Below are 16,054 nucleotides of genomic sequence, written 5' to 3'. Positions count from 1 at the left end.
TGATGCTCTGGGGCACAGGGGGGGACTGTTGGGGAGGGTCCTGTGCAGGGCTGAGGGTTGGACTGGATGACCCTTGTGGGTCCCTCCCAGCTCAGCTGATCTGTGATTCGTGCTGTTTGTGCCACAAATAACCGGCGCGTTTCCCCTCCCAGTCGTCCCCACCCCGGTACAGGATAGAGGACATGACGGTGCCGGTGGCCCTGTGGAGCGGGGGGCAGGACTGGGTGAACCCCCCCCGGGAGATCCACCGCCTGCTCCGCCGCCTCACCAGCGTCGTCCGGCACGAGCAGTTCCCTGAGTGGAACCACTTCGACTACCACTGGGGCCTGGACGCCCCGCAGCGCCTCTACAGCCAGATGCTCTCCCTCATGGGCCAGTACTCATGAGTGTCCCATGTGCTGCCCAGATGCTCTCCCTCATGGGCCAGTACTCATGAGTGTCCCATGTGCTGCCCAGATGCTCTCCCTCATGGGCCAGTACCCATGAGTGTCCCATGTGCTGCCCAGATGCTCTCCCTCATGGGCCAGTACTCATGAGTGTCCCATGTGCTGCCCCCGGGGTGGAGCGGCCGCCCCGCTCCCATGTGCCTGAGGGCACAGGGTTGCTGTGAGGGAAGCCACGCTGCTCTTCCCTCCTTACCAATGTCTCCTATCGCCCTGTTCCACGCTGATTTAAAGCCTTAAATGCAATGATGTGGTTTCTGCCCGCCCTCTGTGACTATAAGGATTGCAATAAACTCTTGCATCACAGCCAAGCTCCAGCCCTTTCCTTGCTGAGCCTCACTGGGGTGAGGGTTGCAGGAGACTTGCTTTGTTTTGTTGGGGTTTTTTTACCTTTTGCTGGCTTGGAGCATTGTGACAAAAAAATTTGACTCCAGGAACTGAGCACGTGCTTTGTGTTTGGGGTTTAGGCACAGGAGGGGAGGAGAGGGACCTGAGTGAGGCTCTGGAAAGGCTGCAGGAGGTGAGCACTGACTGCAGGGGAGAAACACTCCTCACAGAAGAATGAAATCAGTGAGGTCAGTGCACACCACTGTGCACACTACATGCCTCCCCACAGAAGAACAAAATCAGTGAGGTCAGTGCACACCACGTGCTTGAGAGGTGGAGAAAGGGAAACATCTTGGCCTTGGTGTTGGGCCTCGTGTTTCCTGGGAGATAACCCAGACACAAAGCAGTGTCCCACATTTCCTTTTGGCTATGCCCTGAGGTGAAAACCCAGCTGGAAGAATTCTGAAGAATTTCTTCCTGGGAAGGGTGGTCAGGCATTGGCAGAGGCTGCCCAGGGAGGTGGTGGAGTCTTCATCCCTGGGTGTCCCAGGAACAGCTGGACATGGCACTCAGTGCTCTGGGCTGGGTGTCAAGGTGGGGATCAGTCCCAGGTTGGACTTGGTGATCTTGGAGGGCTTTTCCAAACTAAATGGTTGAGTGATCCTGTGTTTTATAGGAAGTTGAATTTAACATGGCCCACAGTGTTTATTCTTAGAAAGCTCTGTTCTTAGCATGTATGTTTGAAAAATTACCTATCCATCTATCTATCTATCTGTCTATCTATCTATCCATCCCTTCATCCCTCCCTCCAAGAAATGTGTGCTCACCTGTGAAGTCTATCTAAGTCTAAGATAAGATATTTAAGTCCAAGATAAGTCTAAGTCTAAGCATGGGAAGAGCACTGTGAGCAAAAGGCAGAGGTTGAGAACAGGATTTCATGGAGCTCAGGGCTCAGGACAACCCCACCCATGAAAGCACTGATGATTTTGGTGAGATGTGCCCAAAATGCCTGCCCTTCCTCTTTAGCATCCTCCAGCTCCAGCCAAAGTGGAGTGGGAACAGCAGTGGCACATGAGTGGCACATGAGTGTTGAGAGCTGGGGGTCTCCAGGGGATGCAAGGGATGAGCAAAGGCAGGGGATGAAAGGGAAAGAGGCCACATGTGAGCTGGGCACGGTTGGCAAAGGTCAGAGTAAGAGGGGACTGTCCTCACTGAGCCAAGTGGAGTTCAAAAGCAGGTAATTTACTGGTGGCAAAATGTACACGAAGAGCTCAGAGAGGTTGAGCCCTTCCTCACCTCACAAATCCACCCAGTCATCCCTCTCCAATCACATTGTTTCTTGCCAAGCTTTTCTTGCTCATCCTGTTCAGTTTCTTGGTGTTGAAATGGGAAAAAAAAAAAAAAGTCAAGACTAGAGGAGTGAATTTCAGCAACTCTGTTTACCCTGGAGGGATTAACTCCTTAATGGCTCTTTGCAACCAAAGGTATGATAATTTTTTGTTGCCTACACTTGTGCTGCATTAAACAGGGCAGGGATTGGCAGTGCCATGACTTGGGCTCACACTCTGGGGACAGCTGACAAGGCTGGTTGCACGAAGGCAGCCCATGTGTGGGTACTGAGCTTCACAGCATCCACACAGGAGAACCTGGAGAAGGAGTTCTCAGAACCAGCTACATGATGTTTAATAAATAATAGGTGGAACCTGGGAGTCTCAAAACATGCCCAGCCTAATATCCTCATCTGTTTATTTCATGTTACTTATTTACTCTGTTTATTGCATATTATTTATGACAGCCCCATCTATTTATTACTTTGTGCTTGCCAGCAGGTCAAACAATTTGCAGAGCTGGGCATGATTCTGCCTGCAAGTCTCTGCACGTGGCAAGAGACACCCACAGTGATCCTAAGAGCAGAAGCTTTTAGGACCTCCAGTCCAAAGAAAATAAAAATGCTGACAGTCTGGCTGGATTAGGACTCAGTGAGATTAATTTGCAACCTCTGCATCCCCCGCCTTTTAACAGAGGGATAAATATGTTTAAAGGATAAAGCATTGCTCTCTAACCCCATCTGACGTCAGTGGAGCAGCTTGTGGGGCTGGAGAGCTGAGCTCAGGGCGTCGATTGTCGTAAGGCATCTCGTGGTGCCACCACCAGCTGCACTGAGGGGCTCTGCCGGACACCGAGCTTCATTTGGAGCACCCGGCTCAGGGTTTGCAAAGGTGTTCCCACCCCTGACCTGTATCCGAAAAGTAAAAGGAGCAGAAGTCACTTCGGGAAGCAGCAAAGTCGGTCAGTCAGTAGATTGCCTAATAAAAGGGTGTTAAGAGTAAGAAATTGGCCCTCAGGATTGGAGATGTTGCCATCGATTTGCAACACAATGCTGAGGCTAATGAGGGTGGGTCACGCCTGTGTTTAAAGCTGCGCCTTCAGTTAACAGCTTCGGGTACCTTTTTCGGGTGAGACAAGGTCGGTTCATGTCATTTCATCCACAAAATTATGAGAACTGGGAGAGAGCCCTAACCACCGTTTCATGTTGCTTCCCAACGGGATCTTTCACCAGGAATCATTTGGCACACCGAATTGAGAAGCTGAGGAGCCAAGGACCAGCAGTCCGGCTGTCACTGGTGCCGGCTGGGACTTGCTGTTCCAGGAGCCCACGAGCCCTGTGGCAAAAGCCTGTTCGACAGCCTTTTATTTAGGGATGTGTTCTCCCATCAGCCGGGGGACAACCTGCCGGCTCAGCAGGCGGTGGAGTCTGGCATGTCACAGCTTCAATCACCCTTTCCCACCAAAACAGCGCGGAATAAAAGAGGTCTGTCTCCTCCCCTGGAGCGGTGCCAGCCTCACAGCAGCGCTGATGGGCACTGAGCACCCTCAACCTTCCTCCCCAGTGCTCCCAGCGAGGCACAGCAGGTCACACTGGGAAGCTGGGGAGGAACAGGGTGCTGACAGCCTTTGGGGTGTCCCACACCTGTCACAGCCTTTGGGGTGTCCCACACCTGTCACAGGAGCAGTGCTGGGAAGAGGTGCTGGGGTCTGAGCACCAGCCCTGGGTCAGGGCAGCCACGGCCCCATTAGGTGAGATGGGACCACCTGACTGCCGGGCAGCATCCAGGGGAAAGCACGGATGGAAAACGCCATCAGCTCCCAGGGAAGCGACCCCAGAGTGGTGATTTGTGCTTTTTGGTCTGCACTGTGTTTCCCACTCCCCGGGTGCCCGCCAGGCACACCCCAGGGGAGCAGGGGCAGGAGATGCTGTGTCATCCCCAACTCCTGCCTGAGGGGCTGGGCCCGGGATCTCTGATCCCCTCTGGAGACCCCACGGGAGGATCTGGAGTTTGCTTACTTGTTTATTTATACACCTCCTGGGCCCAGCCACATGTCCCATCTGCAAACATCTCCCACTGCTGGCAGCATTTATTTTCATTTCAGCGAGGATTTGGGTCACGGCTTTGTTTGGGGGGTTTGAAAGGGAAAGAAAATGCTCAGGCACAGCAAAGGAGACAAAGCAATCAGGGAAAAGTCCTCTTGTCCCTATGGCAAAATACCAACTGAAGCTGCATATTAATTTTAATTTTTTTTTTATTCTTGCATTGGGCAAATTGTTTCCACAGAAGTGGAAAGGGAATTTAAAAAAAAAAAAAAGAAAAAAAAAGAGATGTGTTTAAACAGGATTAACTTAAGCAAGAATTTGTATTACAGAAAGATGCTTACAGAATTTCTTAAAGTCAGAAAAGCAAACAGTATCCTAATCTGATAATCTGGTCACCTGATAAAAATTACAAGTCATGTTCTTAGCAGAGAAAAAAGTATTTACTGGAAATGGACTGTCTTGAACAAACTGAATAAACAGATTAGGTGAAGAGCATTGCCTAAAAGGACAGTTTTACAGAAAGCTGCTTGGAATGAGGCAGAAGCAACATATTTAGGAAGAAAATGGGGGGGGGGGGAAAGAATGAATCATGAATTATTTACTGTAACCAACGTGCCTTCATGCTATACCAGGGAACTGTAATGAATGCAAGCTTCCTTTCATAAGTAACTTTCATTAAATTTTCATTTTGCTTGCTGGCTTTGTTCTCCCAAGAAGAAAGGCTTGGGACAGGAGCTGTGGAGAAAGGGGCAGAGGAACAAACACAGACCTGCTGTGGCTTCCCTGGGATCCCCCTGGGAAGTTTCTCCTGGAAGAATGGCCAGCACAGGGACATATCCAGCACAGGGACACCCAGCACTGGGGGGGAATCCCTGCCACTCATTTCTGCCACGCAAATTCAAATTCCAGCGACAGATTCTGTTACAAAAAATAACCTGCAACAACATCTGGAAAGGCTGCTCTCCCTCACACTGATTTCCTGCTTTCAGAAACCTCTCGCTGATCTTTTGCTGCTTCCAGGTGATGCAGGTTTTCCAGGGAATTTTAAAGGGAGCACAACAGCCTGAAGATCTGACTGTGCCCCAGTGCATGGGCTGGAGGAATTAATTTCTCCTTGAAGTGTTGCTTCGCCTCACAACTGGACTCTTTCTCCTCGAGGCTCATGATGTGGTGGTCACGTCATTAACATATTTATCAAGTTTATCTGATAAAAAAGCCTCGAGATTTTGGCTGTTGCTGTAAAATAACTGTCCTTCCTTCAGGCTAAAGAAAAAGTCATCAACACCTCCTGACACCTCTGGGATCACCACTTTCTCTGTGAGCAGGGCAGGGGGGTGCCAAATGTGGTTGGAGCTGCACAAATCCACTGCCAGGGAGGATTTTGTTGCTCCCACACCCGTGTACTGGAGTTGGTGAAAGAACCCCAGTAAGAAAACACGCAACACAAAAATGAATGACTCAATCTTTTTTTTCGAAACGAGTCAGATAAACCCTTTGTATATTCCCTAAGGCACTTTGTATATCCCCTAAGCCCCTTTTTTTATTTGGATTTTGCCATTTCCACATCAGAATCACAGCCTGGACTGTCTCTCTGTAATTTCCCTTCAGGATTTCTGGTAATATCTTTTCAGGGTTTATTTATTTCTCGATTCTTTCTCCACATTCAACCACATTGAAAGTGTGATTAATTACAATTCTTATTAAATTTCAAAATCACTGTTTTGTCTCTAAGGAGATGACCTGAACAGAGCCTACAAGAAAGATGGAGAGAAACTATTTACAAGGGCCTGGAGTGACAGGACAAGGGGGAATGGCTTCATGCTGACAGGGAGTAGGTTTAGATGGGATATTGGGTAGAAATTCTGCCCTGTGAGGGTGGGGAGGCCCTGGCACAGGTTGCCCAGAGAAGCTGTGGCTGCCCCTGGATCCCTGGAAGTGTCCAAGACCAGGTTGGACAGGGCTTGGAGCAACCTGGGCTAGTGGGAGGTGTCCCTGCCCATGGCAGGAGATGGAGTGAGAAGAAAAAAACAACAAAAAAGAAAAAATAAAAAGAAAGAAAGAAAAAAAAAAAAAAGAAGGGAAGGGAAGGGAATGCAGTGTCGATCAGGAGTAATCTGAAGGCTCCTCTCCCCACCTGTCACTGCTGTAGTTAAAAGCATTTTGATCAGCTTTATTCAGGTGCTCCAGATGGAGAGAAATTTCAAAATCCTTTAAAGGCAGCACTAAACTTACAAGACACATCAGCCAAAAAAAGAAAGGGTAAAACCAAACCAGCATCTTTACAGATGCTTCTTCATGATGTCAAGCATTTCCAGGTACAAAGTCTCGGTTGCATCAAGCCCCAGAATGAAATCCAGGTGGTTCCACTGGGGAATCAGCTTGTGGTGGACCAGGTTCTTGATCTGGGGGAGCAGGAGGGCTGTGTCCCGGGGATCTGCCAGGCAGTCCACCCCACCACTCCAGATGGCCGTGGGCACTTCCATGTCCTTCACGTCGTAGAGCGGCGGACCCTCCTGAAGGGATGGAAAAGCAGAGTTGCACAGGGGAGAGACACTGCTGGCATGCAACAAAACCTGCACTGTGCAAGAGGAATTGCTGTTCTTCGGGAATGGAGGGAAACAAAAACTGGGAAGGCTTTCTTCTAGAAAGAGGAGAAATTTCATTCAAAGCTGTGGCACCTGACGAGCTACAATTTAATTTAAATTAATCACTAAACTAGGTCTGGCCTGCTAGAAATTCTGGTTCTGATCCTACAGACAATTTTGATAAGCAGGTAGAATTTCAGCTGCTCTGATCTAATGCTGGTGGATCATCCTGCTTCAAGCAGGAGGTTGGACTGGGGACCTCTAGAGGTCCCTCCCAACCAGCTCTGCCGGGGTTTGTGGTTACGCCTCACGCAAGCACCAGCCTTTTCCTCAGCTCCATAACAGCAGGAAAGTGTTTGGAAGCAAGTTCTTGAAATTAAAATGCCCTGGAGAGTTGTTTTAGCTCAAGACCCCGAGGACTTGCCATCAGGGCATTTATCAGCCTTGCAGTGTGATTATTCCAGTTCAGAAGAATGTCACCTTCGGGACAATCAGATTTTTTTCTTGTTTAGGGAAGAAAGAAGTTTGTTGGGATTTTTTTTCTGTTCCAATGCTTACCCACTCTTTCAGTGAAGAATTTTTCCCTAATATTCAACCCGAACCTCCCCTGGTGCAACTTGAGACCATTTCCCCTTGTCCTGCTGGAAGTGGAAAGTGGAATGCTTGACACCATCTAAAAGGTACTTGCAAAACAGAGTTCAGAGCAGACATTGCTGTTGTTCCAAGCAGAGATCCTGCTGACTTGCTACTTGAATTTGTGAGGAGAGGGCCATGAATTCAGGGGAATGGATGGGAGTGGGATGTGTAAGTGGAAGGGAAGACCAGGGCCATTGGAAGCACTTACCTGTCTGTAGCGAAGACTGTTGTAAATGGTGCCCCCGTCAAAAGCTCTCAGTGCCCCACTCTGAAATCCCTGCAGCAAATGCAGACAGGCAACAGTCTAAATGATATCACAGTTCTGAGGGGGACCAGCCACTTTAAAAGAGAAAACTCAAAAGGTGGTTTTTGCCACTGAACTGGTAAGATTTTTCAGGTGTGTCTCACGGGTCTGGCACAGGCCCAGTACAGTTAATTACTGTCATTAGTTTGGACAAATGAACAGAGATTATGTTTCTATGGTTTGTGGTTAATGGCAGGATGGGAGAAAATAAAAACCTTCTATAGAATGGGATTAGGACTCTAAATATTCACTGTTGGCTGAAGAATTGGCCTGAAGTGACACGATCAAAGACGTGGGGTTGGAAGGAGCCTCTGAACATCTCCTGAATAATGGGAACAGGACTATCACCAATACAGGGTCAGGGTGGCCGTGGCTTGATCCCTCCCATGTCCCTGGGCACTGTCCCAGGCCATTCCCCACTCCAGGAGAAGAAGGATTCCCCAGCTCCCACCTGATTCCCCCAGGCTGTAATTTGTGCTCAGTGCCCCTTGTTTTGCTCTCAGTCACTCACTGCTCAACTGATATGCTGAAATCTGGCAGTCTTAAAATTACAGATAGAAAAGAAAACTTGGTGGATTCATGAAGACTGAGCAACAGCACTTCAGAAAATGGAGTGTGTGTTCTTGCTCCAAAGCCCCCAAAGTTATTTTGGGGTCTCTGGGCAGGAGTGCCACACTGGGAAGAGGCTGTGCCTGCGGAGAAGGTGCTCAGGCTGAATCCATGACCCACAAAGAACTGTGCAAACATCCAGGTACCTTTAGCCTTGGGAGGAGAGAATGAGGGCAGCAGAGCACAACTGCAGTGTCACAGGGGCTCTGGTGGGGGCTGTTCTCACGCCCACAGCGGGAAGAAGAAGAAATAATCAACTTAATTGGTAATAAGTTTAATTGGGTGCTGTCCAGAAGAATCTCTGCCCCAGTGTGATCGCTGGTGGCCCTCAGGCTGCAGGGCAAGGCTGGAGCTGCTCTGAAATAAGAGCCCTGCCATGTGCCTGCTTTGGATGCAGGGTCCTCACCTGCAAGTTTCTCTTTATGGATCCACTCCTTTGGGGCCACTCTGCTTTGCTACTTCTACGAGAAGCTGCCAAGCATTTTTGGAGGGGCAAAAGCAGAAGGTACAACAAAGATACAACCAAGATATGTCTTGCAGCAACCAACACAACAGACTGCCCACAAAATACTCTGCTTTGCACAGGAAAGCAGCTGGGAGGGTTTACCTGCAGCCAGTGGATTATGTTTTGGACTGAAGTCCCCGCTGGGACGTGACCGGCGTACACGTCGACCCGGCTCTGAAAGGACAGCAGCACATTTCACAGCAGGTCCCACCTGGCTCCAGGGCTTCACCCTTCAGGAGGGCACTGAGGGCCCTCTGCAGATCTGTTCCTACCTACCATGTTTGTGTTCTTCCAGTTAAATCCGAACGCCATAGACAGGAAGCTCAGGCAGGTCTTCGAGCAGGCACAGAATTTGGAAAGGAAGAGCTCACTCAAGGCATTGTGTGGGAGGAAGTCTTTGCTGCCAAATATCTCCTGCAAAATTGCAAATGTACTCACGAAATACAAAATCTGGCCGTGCTTTTCCCCCAAAGCACCAGCACTTCACAGCTTCCGTTTTACCCCCATATTAAGGTATGAGAATGCCCACAAGTGGAGCCTTCCTTGCATCCTGTTAAATGCTTCTGTTCCCTGTTTTTTATTTGCATGACATCTTACATCCACTATGCTCTGGAGTTGAGTGGTGAGGCTCAATTCACAATCAGTTTTATTTGCCAACATTTTGGCTGTAATTCCGCCAGAACATTTTGGCGAGTAAATTCAGGACAGAAGGTCTCTGGACTGATATGTGTGATTCTCTTTGTTATGAAAACAGATAGAGCACAGAGTTTCTCTCTCTGTAAATGATTTGAAATATTCTGTGTAAGTAGTTTCACAGTCCCTGTTAAAAACTACACTCACAATATAGTCTGGACCAACATACCTTAAGCCCGTGGTCAGAAAAGAGTGTGAGCTTTCTAACTGGACTTGGAGAAAATGTAACTGTGGTCACAGGTGCTAGAGCAAGGAACATTTTGATTTTCTGAGCCAGCTGAGGCATGGTGGAAAAGGCTATAAAAGCTGGGGGGAGAAGAAAGTAGAAAGAAATGGTTTACTCTTTCAAGACAGTCATGTACACAGTTTAATTTCAGTAAATTTTAAATTCGGATTTAAAATTCAGATTAAATTTAAATTCAGATTTTTCAGGTCCCAGAGATGATGTAAACATTCCCTACTGTCACCAAGATGGGTCCAACAGTCCCACTCACCTACAGTGGTGCCTTGTGAATGACCGATGTAATACAACTGTTTCTGTCCTGTTTTCTGTTCAATAAAGTTTATCATTGCTGGGAGGTCGTATTTAGCCATTTCATCAAAGCTGCAGAGGGAAGAGTAGACACCTTACTGAGAGTTGCAGCATCTACATCTGCCCACCACCACCACCAAATCACAAAATCAGCAGGGAGGGAGGATGACCCCACAAACTTCTTCATCCTATTCAGTGTGTCCTTGGGAAAGCACACGGGGTTTTCACCTCAAATAAGTGGATGTGCTTCAGCTCAGCCTGCTTCACTCCTCCCTGAGACAGGGCATCATCACCTTTTGAAGATGAAAGAATTTGGTTGTTCCTGGGGCCCCCAAACTACCCATTTACCTGAAAGCCCAGAAATCGTCCCGTTTGGGAGACAGGAGCAGATGTCTCTTGGACCAAGTGGTCCCTCTGCTATTCCCAATCCAAACATCGTAGCCAGCATCGGCCAGAATGAAGCCCAGGCTGTTGTTGGCCAGATTGGTGACCCAGCTGCTGCCTTCTACAAGGAGACCATGCTGCAGAAACGCGACGGGTCTTGCACCTGGAAGACAGGCGTCGGGATGGCTTTTTATTTTAGTGCTGTCTGTCATCCTTGGAGACAGTTTAGGAAGCACTATCCTCCTGAATTGTGGCAGTCAGGGTCTGGGGAGGTTTGTGTCAGTGTTCCCCTGGGTTTCAGTAACAAAGTAGGTTTGTTATGTAGCAGATGCACCGGGTGCATCATATCTTTGCCTTTATCCCCAGTGCCTCTGGGAGCGTTGGCAGGACTCGGGCTGCCCGGGGAGCTCTGTGGGCAAACACGGAGCAGCCTGGAGGTGTGATGGGAAAAGATGCACCTTTTCATGGATCTGCCCCCCCCATTGTCACTCCTCACAGGACAAGAGGATCCCCTGGAAGCTCCTCAAGGAGTATTGACCAGTATCCTGACCCCCCCATGTGGCTGCAGGACCACATATTGGAATCCAGGCTCCCGGGGAAACCCAAGGTGTGTGTGAGGAACCAGGAAGGATGGGATGCTTCTCATTGCTGGGGTTGCAGCCTGGCAGGGGGTGAGAAAACATGGCTGCAAGGGATCAGTCTACCCTACAAATTCTGGCTGTTCAACAGTGATGCCACAGATGCCAAGCCACAGGGAACCTTGGAAACCCTCTTGCACAAGCCCTGGTATCCCAGGCAACAGCAAAAGGTGTGGGTGTCCCGCAGGGTACCAGTTTTACCTAGGCATCCAGCATTTCCTCTCCCGTGAGGAATTCTGTCCAGGTGAAGGATGTAGCCATCCTCTGTCACCACGTCGTACTCCTCACTGGGGTATCCCCAGTACGAGACCATTTCACTCTGCAAGAAGAAGAAAGCAAATAATGATGTTTTCATTAGGCAATCCCTAAATGTAGTATTTAACTCTCAGTGTTTTATACTGGCTGTTTCCTGGACTATTGCCCCAGTGCCATTGTACTTACGACGTTCATCCGTGCTTCTGGATTCTTGGGAAATGGAGAATTCAGGAGGCACTGCCCGGATCCCATCCCGTGGAACAGGGACACCAGAGCTAGAGCCAGCCACATCCTCGCTCTGCCTGGAACAACACAGCCACACTGCCAGTGCTGGGGGCGACTTTTCCTGCTTTCTGCAGGAGTGTCAGGATGCAAGGCAAGGTATTGCAAACTGGAAATCACTGAGCATTTAATTATGGCTTTAAAACCAACCCAGGACAGAGTGCTGTGGGTCCCACTGTAAATGGTAAATTCTGGTGTTCCCCCCACCAGACTGATGGCTGTGCAAACACTGTCTCTCACATCCCCAAGGCTGCATTCCCTCCCTAAACAGAAATGAAATTGTGACAAGAAAATCTCTAACTACTTGTCCTTCTCCTTGATTATTGTGAAAAAAAATTAGAATTTATTACATTTAATTCAGAAAAGGATATTTATAAGTGCAAATCTATGCACAAAACTGAGAGAACTCTCTTCCAGGAGATCTAGACATCACTGGGTTTCACGCAGCTTAAAAAAATACTCTGTGTTCTGGAGAGTGAATCTACCACAGAAGGTGGTGAAGGCGAATGGGAACAGCAACTTTTATATACAGTTATGGATAACAGGTCCTTAAACAGGTGCTGAAAGGTCTGGGCAGGGTTTTTCCCTCAGTGACCACGAGGTGATGGACCACTGGGCAGAGAAAACTGGTCTGGACCAGCCTCTAGGACCAACCTCTAGAACCAACCCAGCAGATCAGACGTGGGTCCCCTGCTCTCAGACAATCGTGGGCCACTGGGCTGGAGTCACAAGTGCCCTTCACACCCACACCGAGACCCAGCTCGAGCAGTGCTTTTCCCACACTCACCTTTGCAGAAGGGAAGGCAAGCAGCCCAGCTGAGGGGTGGCACAGCTCCTGCAGCAGGAGACAGGGAGATGTGAGCCCCTGGGATGGGTGGGTGGTGCAGGGAAGCGATGCAGAGGAGATGGAGAGGGGCACAGGGCACCACAGGGGACTGAGGGTCACCTCTCTGGTGCACGGTGCAGTGCTCCTCATCTCTCTGGAGACAGCCCTATTTGAACTGTCTGGAGGGTGGGGTGACACTAACAGAGAAGGCCAAATGTAAACACACTGAAATATAGAACATGTAAATCATGAGGCAACACCATGGTTTAGAAAGTACAGTTTCCCAGAATTTGTTTGTGGAGGCCAGTTAAATACTGTTTAGGCAGAGTCAAATAACCATGGATGCTTGGAGGTGATGTCCATTGATAAAGTGGTTTAATTGATATTGTTGAAGAAAGTTTCCAGTTTCACCTTTCAGTGAGCAGATGATTTATTTATTCCAGGAGACATAATTAAGTTATTGCAAAGGAAGATCAAAATCTAAAATGGATTTCCAGTGGCAGATCTTAGATGGTTTAGAGATGATGATGTTTCTGTGGAACTCTACAACCCCTTGTTATATAGACAGAGATGTCAAATGTGTGATGGAGATTAAAACCAAGGCAACAGACTAAAAACATCTCTACTGGGTCAGGCTGGGATGGAGTTCCCTTTCCTCATGCCACAGGGATGGGACACAGCCAATTTGCCATAGCAACACTCTTTTTCTTGACCCAGTTTTCTCACTTTTGCTCTTCCAATTCCCTCCAGTTGTCCCACTTTGGGGTGGGGGCTGGAGCAAACAAGCAGCTGTGTGGGTGCTTAGATGTTGGCTGGGGTCAGCCCACCACGATCCCCTTGTTTTTCACACCCTTACAGGAAAATATGAAGAGTACCTAAGCACCCTGTCCTACATGTGCCCTGCCAACAGGGAGAGTCATCCCTCTCCATCACCCGTGGCAGGGTGTCCTCTGCCCTGCTCTCCTGGATTGTTTTGCTTTGAAAATCGCGGTGAAAGGTCAGTAGGGAAAGATGTCTCCTGGCTGTCAGCCTGGAACGGACCTGAGATGCATCCAAGGCACACACCTAGATTTGGCAGTTGGTCCCACTCTTTAAACACAGCCACAGTAGAACATTGGTTCGTAATTCAGAGATGTGGACTTTAAGAGGGGCTTGGTTTTAGGGTACCGAAGCCACGTTTCTCTGGGTGAGACACCTTTGACTTTCATCTTTGGAGGAAACAGAAAATGGAAGTCTGCACTCCAGGGAAAGGGCAGAGCAACTCTGGTCACGCTCATCTGGAGGCACTGTCCTCCCTGAAGGTGCAAGACCAAGGCTGCACTCAGAAGAGTCCCACAGCACTGGAAGAGTGAGACATTATCACAGGTCTTACGAGATGCTCTGTCCTCTCAAAGGTCACGTGCAGCTCTTGCTGAAGCATCACCACTGTACAGGCTGAATGGGATCGAGGAGAGTCCCTTGAACTTCATTACATGGCCATGACATCAAAGAAATGTTGGTGGGAAAGGATCTCTAGAGGGTTCCCTCTGCTGCCCCACTAGAGGCAAGACAATTCCCAGGACTGGATCAGACCAACCCTGGCTTTGAGTAGCCAAGTCGTGGAAATCACCCAGGATGGAGATCCCACAGGTGACCATCCCAGAGCTGCTCCCCACTCTCCACAGAAAGAAGCATTTTCACTTCCACATGTCCAGAGCCAACATCCAAAGGTGCAACAACTTTTTCCCTTATCATATTCCCTGACCCTTCAGAGAGGCATTTTGCTCTATCAGCTTTTGCCCCCTGAGGAGGCACAGGCTGCTCTCAGACCACCCTCATCCTCCCCATGGCCAGAACCAATGAACTCAGCTCCATCCACCTCCTGCTGTAGGGTCACTGCCAGTTTTCCAGCCTCCATGGGTTGTCTCCACGTCCCTCCCACCCAGCATTCCAGAACTGGACGCAGCATCCAGGTCTGACCTCCCAGGGGTGATAACTGACCCAGGCAGCCCTGGCTGCCCCAGTGGCCCAGGCTGGCGTTCTCCATCTTTGAGGAGGGAGCACATTGTTGGCTCCTGCTCAGTTTGGTGCCTGCCACCCCTCCCAGGTCCTTTCCAGTTATGCCACAGCTCCTAAACAGAGCGTTACCATGCCCTGCCCTCATCCAGGGCCGCCTGCCACCGCCACATACTTCAGGTAGGTGTTCAACCCCAAGGCAGGAACATGTCATACATCCAAGAGTTCTCACCCAACTCATGCAGCCCTCTCTTACAACACTCCTGCTTTCTCTGCTAGCAGTCCCCATGGTGTGTGCACTGGTGAGCACAGAGCTTTTTCCATTGCAATGGAAACTTGAGCACTACCCATCGTGGACAGGTTGGATATAGGGGAAAGGTCCTTCCCCCAGGGGGTGGTTGGGCACTCAGCCTTTCTCCAAGAAGTTTCCATTAAACAATATCTGCCTTGAAGTCAACTTAGAGCTCCCACTGAAGATAAGCATCACCAACACCTGTCTCCCTTAGGCACAACAAGCTCCACAGAAGGCACTTCACAGCAATCTGCTGCTAAACACCACTGCCAAAGTGCCAGGTTCTGGTGTCCCCCATACCACAACGATCCTATCAGAAATTGTCTGGAATTTCTTCTCTCACCTACACAGCTGGGAAAGGATAGCAATCCAAATACTTCCCAGCAGTTGCCCACGCTCAAGGCTCTCAGAATGGGAATTTGTTTTTCCCAGGCAGAGGTGGTGCACACGTGTCACCAGCCCTCAGCACTATCTACTCCAATTTCAGCATCTCAGGATCCCACTTTCCTAACATCAAACCATGCCAGTGCCATGCAGGGTTTCATAAAACCCCCAGGTGTTGGACATGGCCCATCAGCACTTTCTGGAAGGTGTCACACCCTCCAGCAGTTCCTTCTGGGTAGCATCTCCAGAGGGCCAGGTTTGGATTATGGTAAAAGCTGCTCAGTAGGGCAGATCAAACCCAGTTCTAGAGCATTCCTGGACTACTGGAATGAAGTCAGTCTGATGGTGGAGATGGCTCATCACAGAATCACAGGCTGGCTGAGGTCAGAATGACCTCTGGATATCATCTTGTTCATCCCCCAGTGCTCACACAGGGCCACATAAAGCTGTTTGCCCAGGACCACGTCCAGATGGCTTTTGAGTATCTCCAAAGATGGAGATCCATCCTGGGCAACCTGCACTGGTGCTTGGTCACACTCATAGTAAACAAGTGTTTCCTGATGTTCAGAGGGAACCTTTGGTGTTTCATTTTGCCAGTTGTCTCTGGTCCTGAGCACCACTGAGAAGAACCTGGGTATTTATGGGACCCTCCCTGTGAGCCTTCTCTTCTCCTGCTTGAGCAGTCCCACCTCTCTGGTGCCCAATCATCCTCCTGGTCCTTTGCTGGAGCCTTTCCAGTTGGACTTTCTCTTGTACTGGGAAGCCCAGAACTAGACACAGCACTGCAGGTCTGGCCTCACCAGTGCTGAGGAGGGGGAAGGAAGGGTCACCTCCTTCGACCTGTTGCCAACATCCTGCTCGTGCAGCCCAGGGCGCTGTTCACCTTCGTTGCACAAGGACACATTGCTGACTCTGTTCAACTCGGTGTCCACCAGCATCCCCAGGGCCTGCTGTGCAGCCAGGTGCCCCTTGGCATGCGCTGGTGAGGGGC

At 49.5% G+C, this 16,054-nt stretch overlaps 3 protein-coding genes across 3 annotated transcripts in view; 2 read left to right on the top strand and 1 right to left on the bottom strand.

Moving 5' to 3' along the window:
• The window catches only part of LOC103760553 (lipase member M), a 3,964-nt gene extending 3,578 nt beyond the window's left edge, over nt 1–386 (top strand). Inside the window, exon 7 of the mRNA XM_029962599.1 lies at nt 153–386. Coding sequence (XP_029818459.1) covers nt 153–386 — 234 coding nt within the window. The remainder of the gene's footprint in view (nt 1–152) is intronic.
• Nucleotides 387–6,422: 6,036 nt separating this feature from the next.
• Nucleotides 6,423–11,575, bottom strand: LOC103760541 (lipase member K). The gene is made up of 9 exons (XM_008927061.2): nt 11,471–11,575; nt 11,231–11,348; nt 10,356–10,554; nt 9,970–10,079; nt 9,645–9,781; nt 9,059–9,196; nt 8,885–8,956; nt 7,573–7,641; nt 6,423–6,656 (listed from the first exon to the last, which is right to left on the bottom strand). The coding sequence occupies exons 1-9, from the start codon at nt 11,573–11,575 to the stop codon at nt 6,423–6,425; spliced, it is 1,182 nt and encodes a 393-aa protein (XP_008925309.2).
• Nucleotides 11,576–14,520: 2,945 nt separating this feature from the next.
• The window catches only part of RNLS (renalase, FAD dependent amine oxidase), a 66,723-nt gene continuing 65,189 nt past the window's right edge, over nt 14,521–16,054 (top strand). The window contains exon 1 of the mRNA XM_029962598.1: nt 14,521–14,567. Coding sequence (XP_029818458.1) covers nt 14,521–14,567 — 47 coding nt within the window. The remainder of the gene's footprint in view (nt 14,568–16,054) is intronic.

This window comes from Manacus vitellinus, unplaced genomic scaffold (genome assembly GCF_001715985.3).
Source record: "Manacus vitellinus isolate BGI_N305 unplaced genomic scaffold, ASM171598v3 scaffold_48_pilon, whole genome shotgun sequence".
Taxonomy (NCBI): domain Eukaryota; kingdom Metazoa; phylum Chordata; class Aves; order Passeriformes; family Pipridae; genus Manacus; species Manacus vitellinus.
The sequence above is the reverse complement of the archived record's forward strand: the minus strand, read 5'-3'. Positions and strand labels throughout refer to the sequence as shown.

Coding starts and splice junctions, on each gene's coding strand:
- LOC103760541 (XM_008927061.2), bottom strand. CDS start 11,575: ATGTGGCTGGCTCTAGCTCTGGTGTCCCTGTTCCACGGGATGGGATCC. Junction 11,349..11,470: donor CAGAAGCACGGATGAACGTC/GTAAGTACAATG, acceptor TTCTTCTTGCAG/AGTGAAATGGTCTCGTACTG. Junction 6,657..7,572: donor ACAGTCTTCGCTACAGACAG/GTAAGTGCTTCC, acceptor CCATCCCTTCAG/GAGGGTCCGCCGCTCTACGA.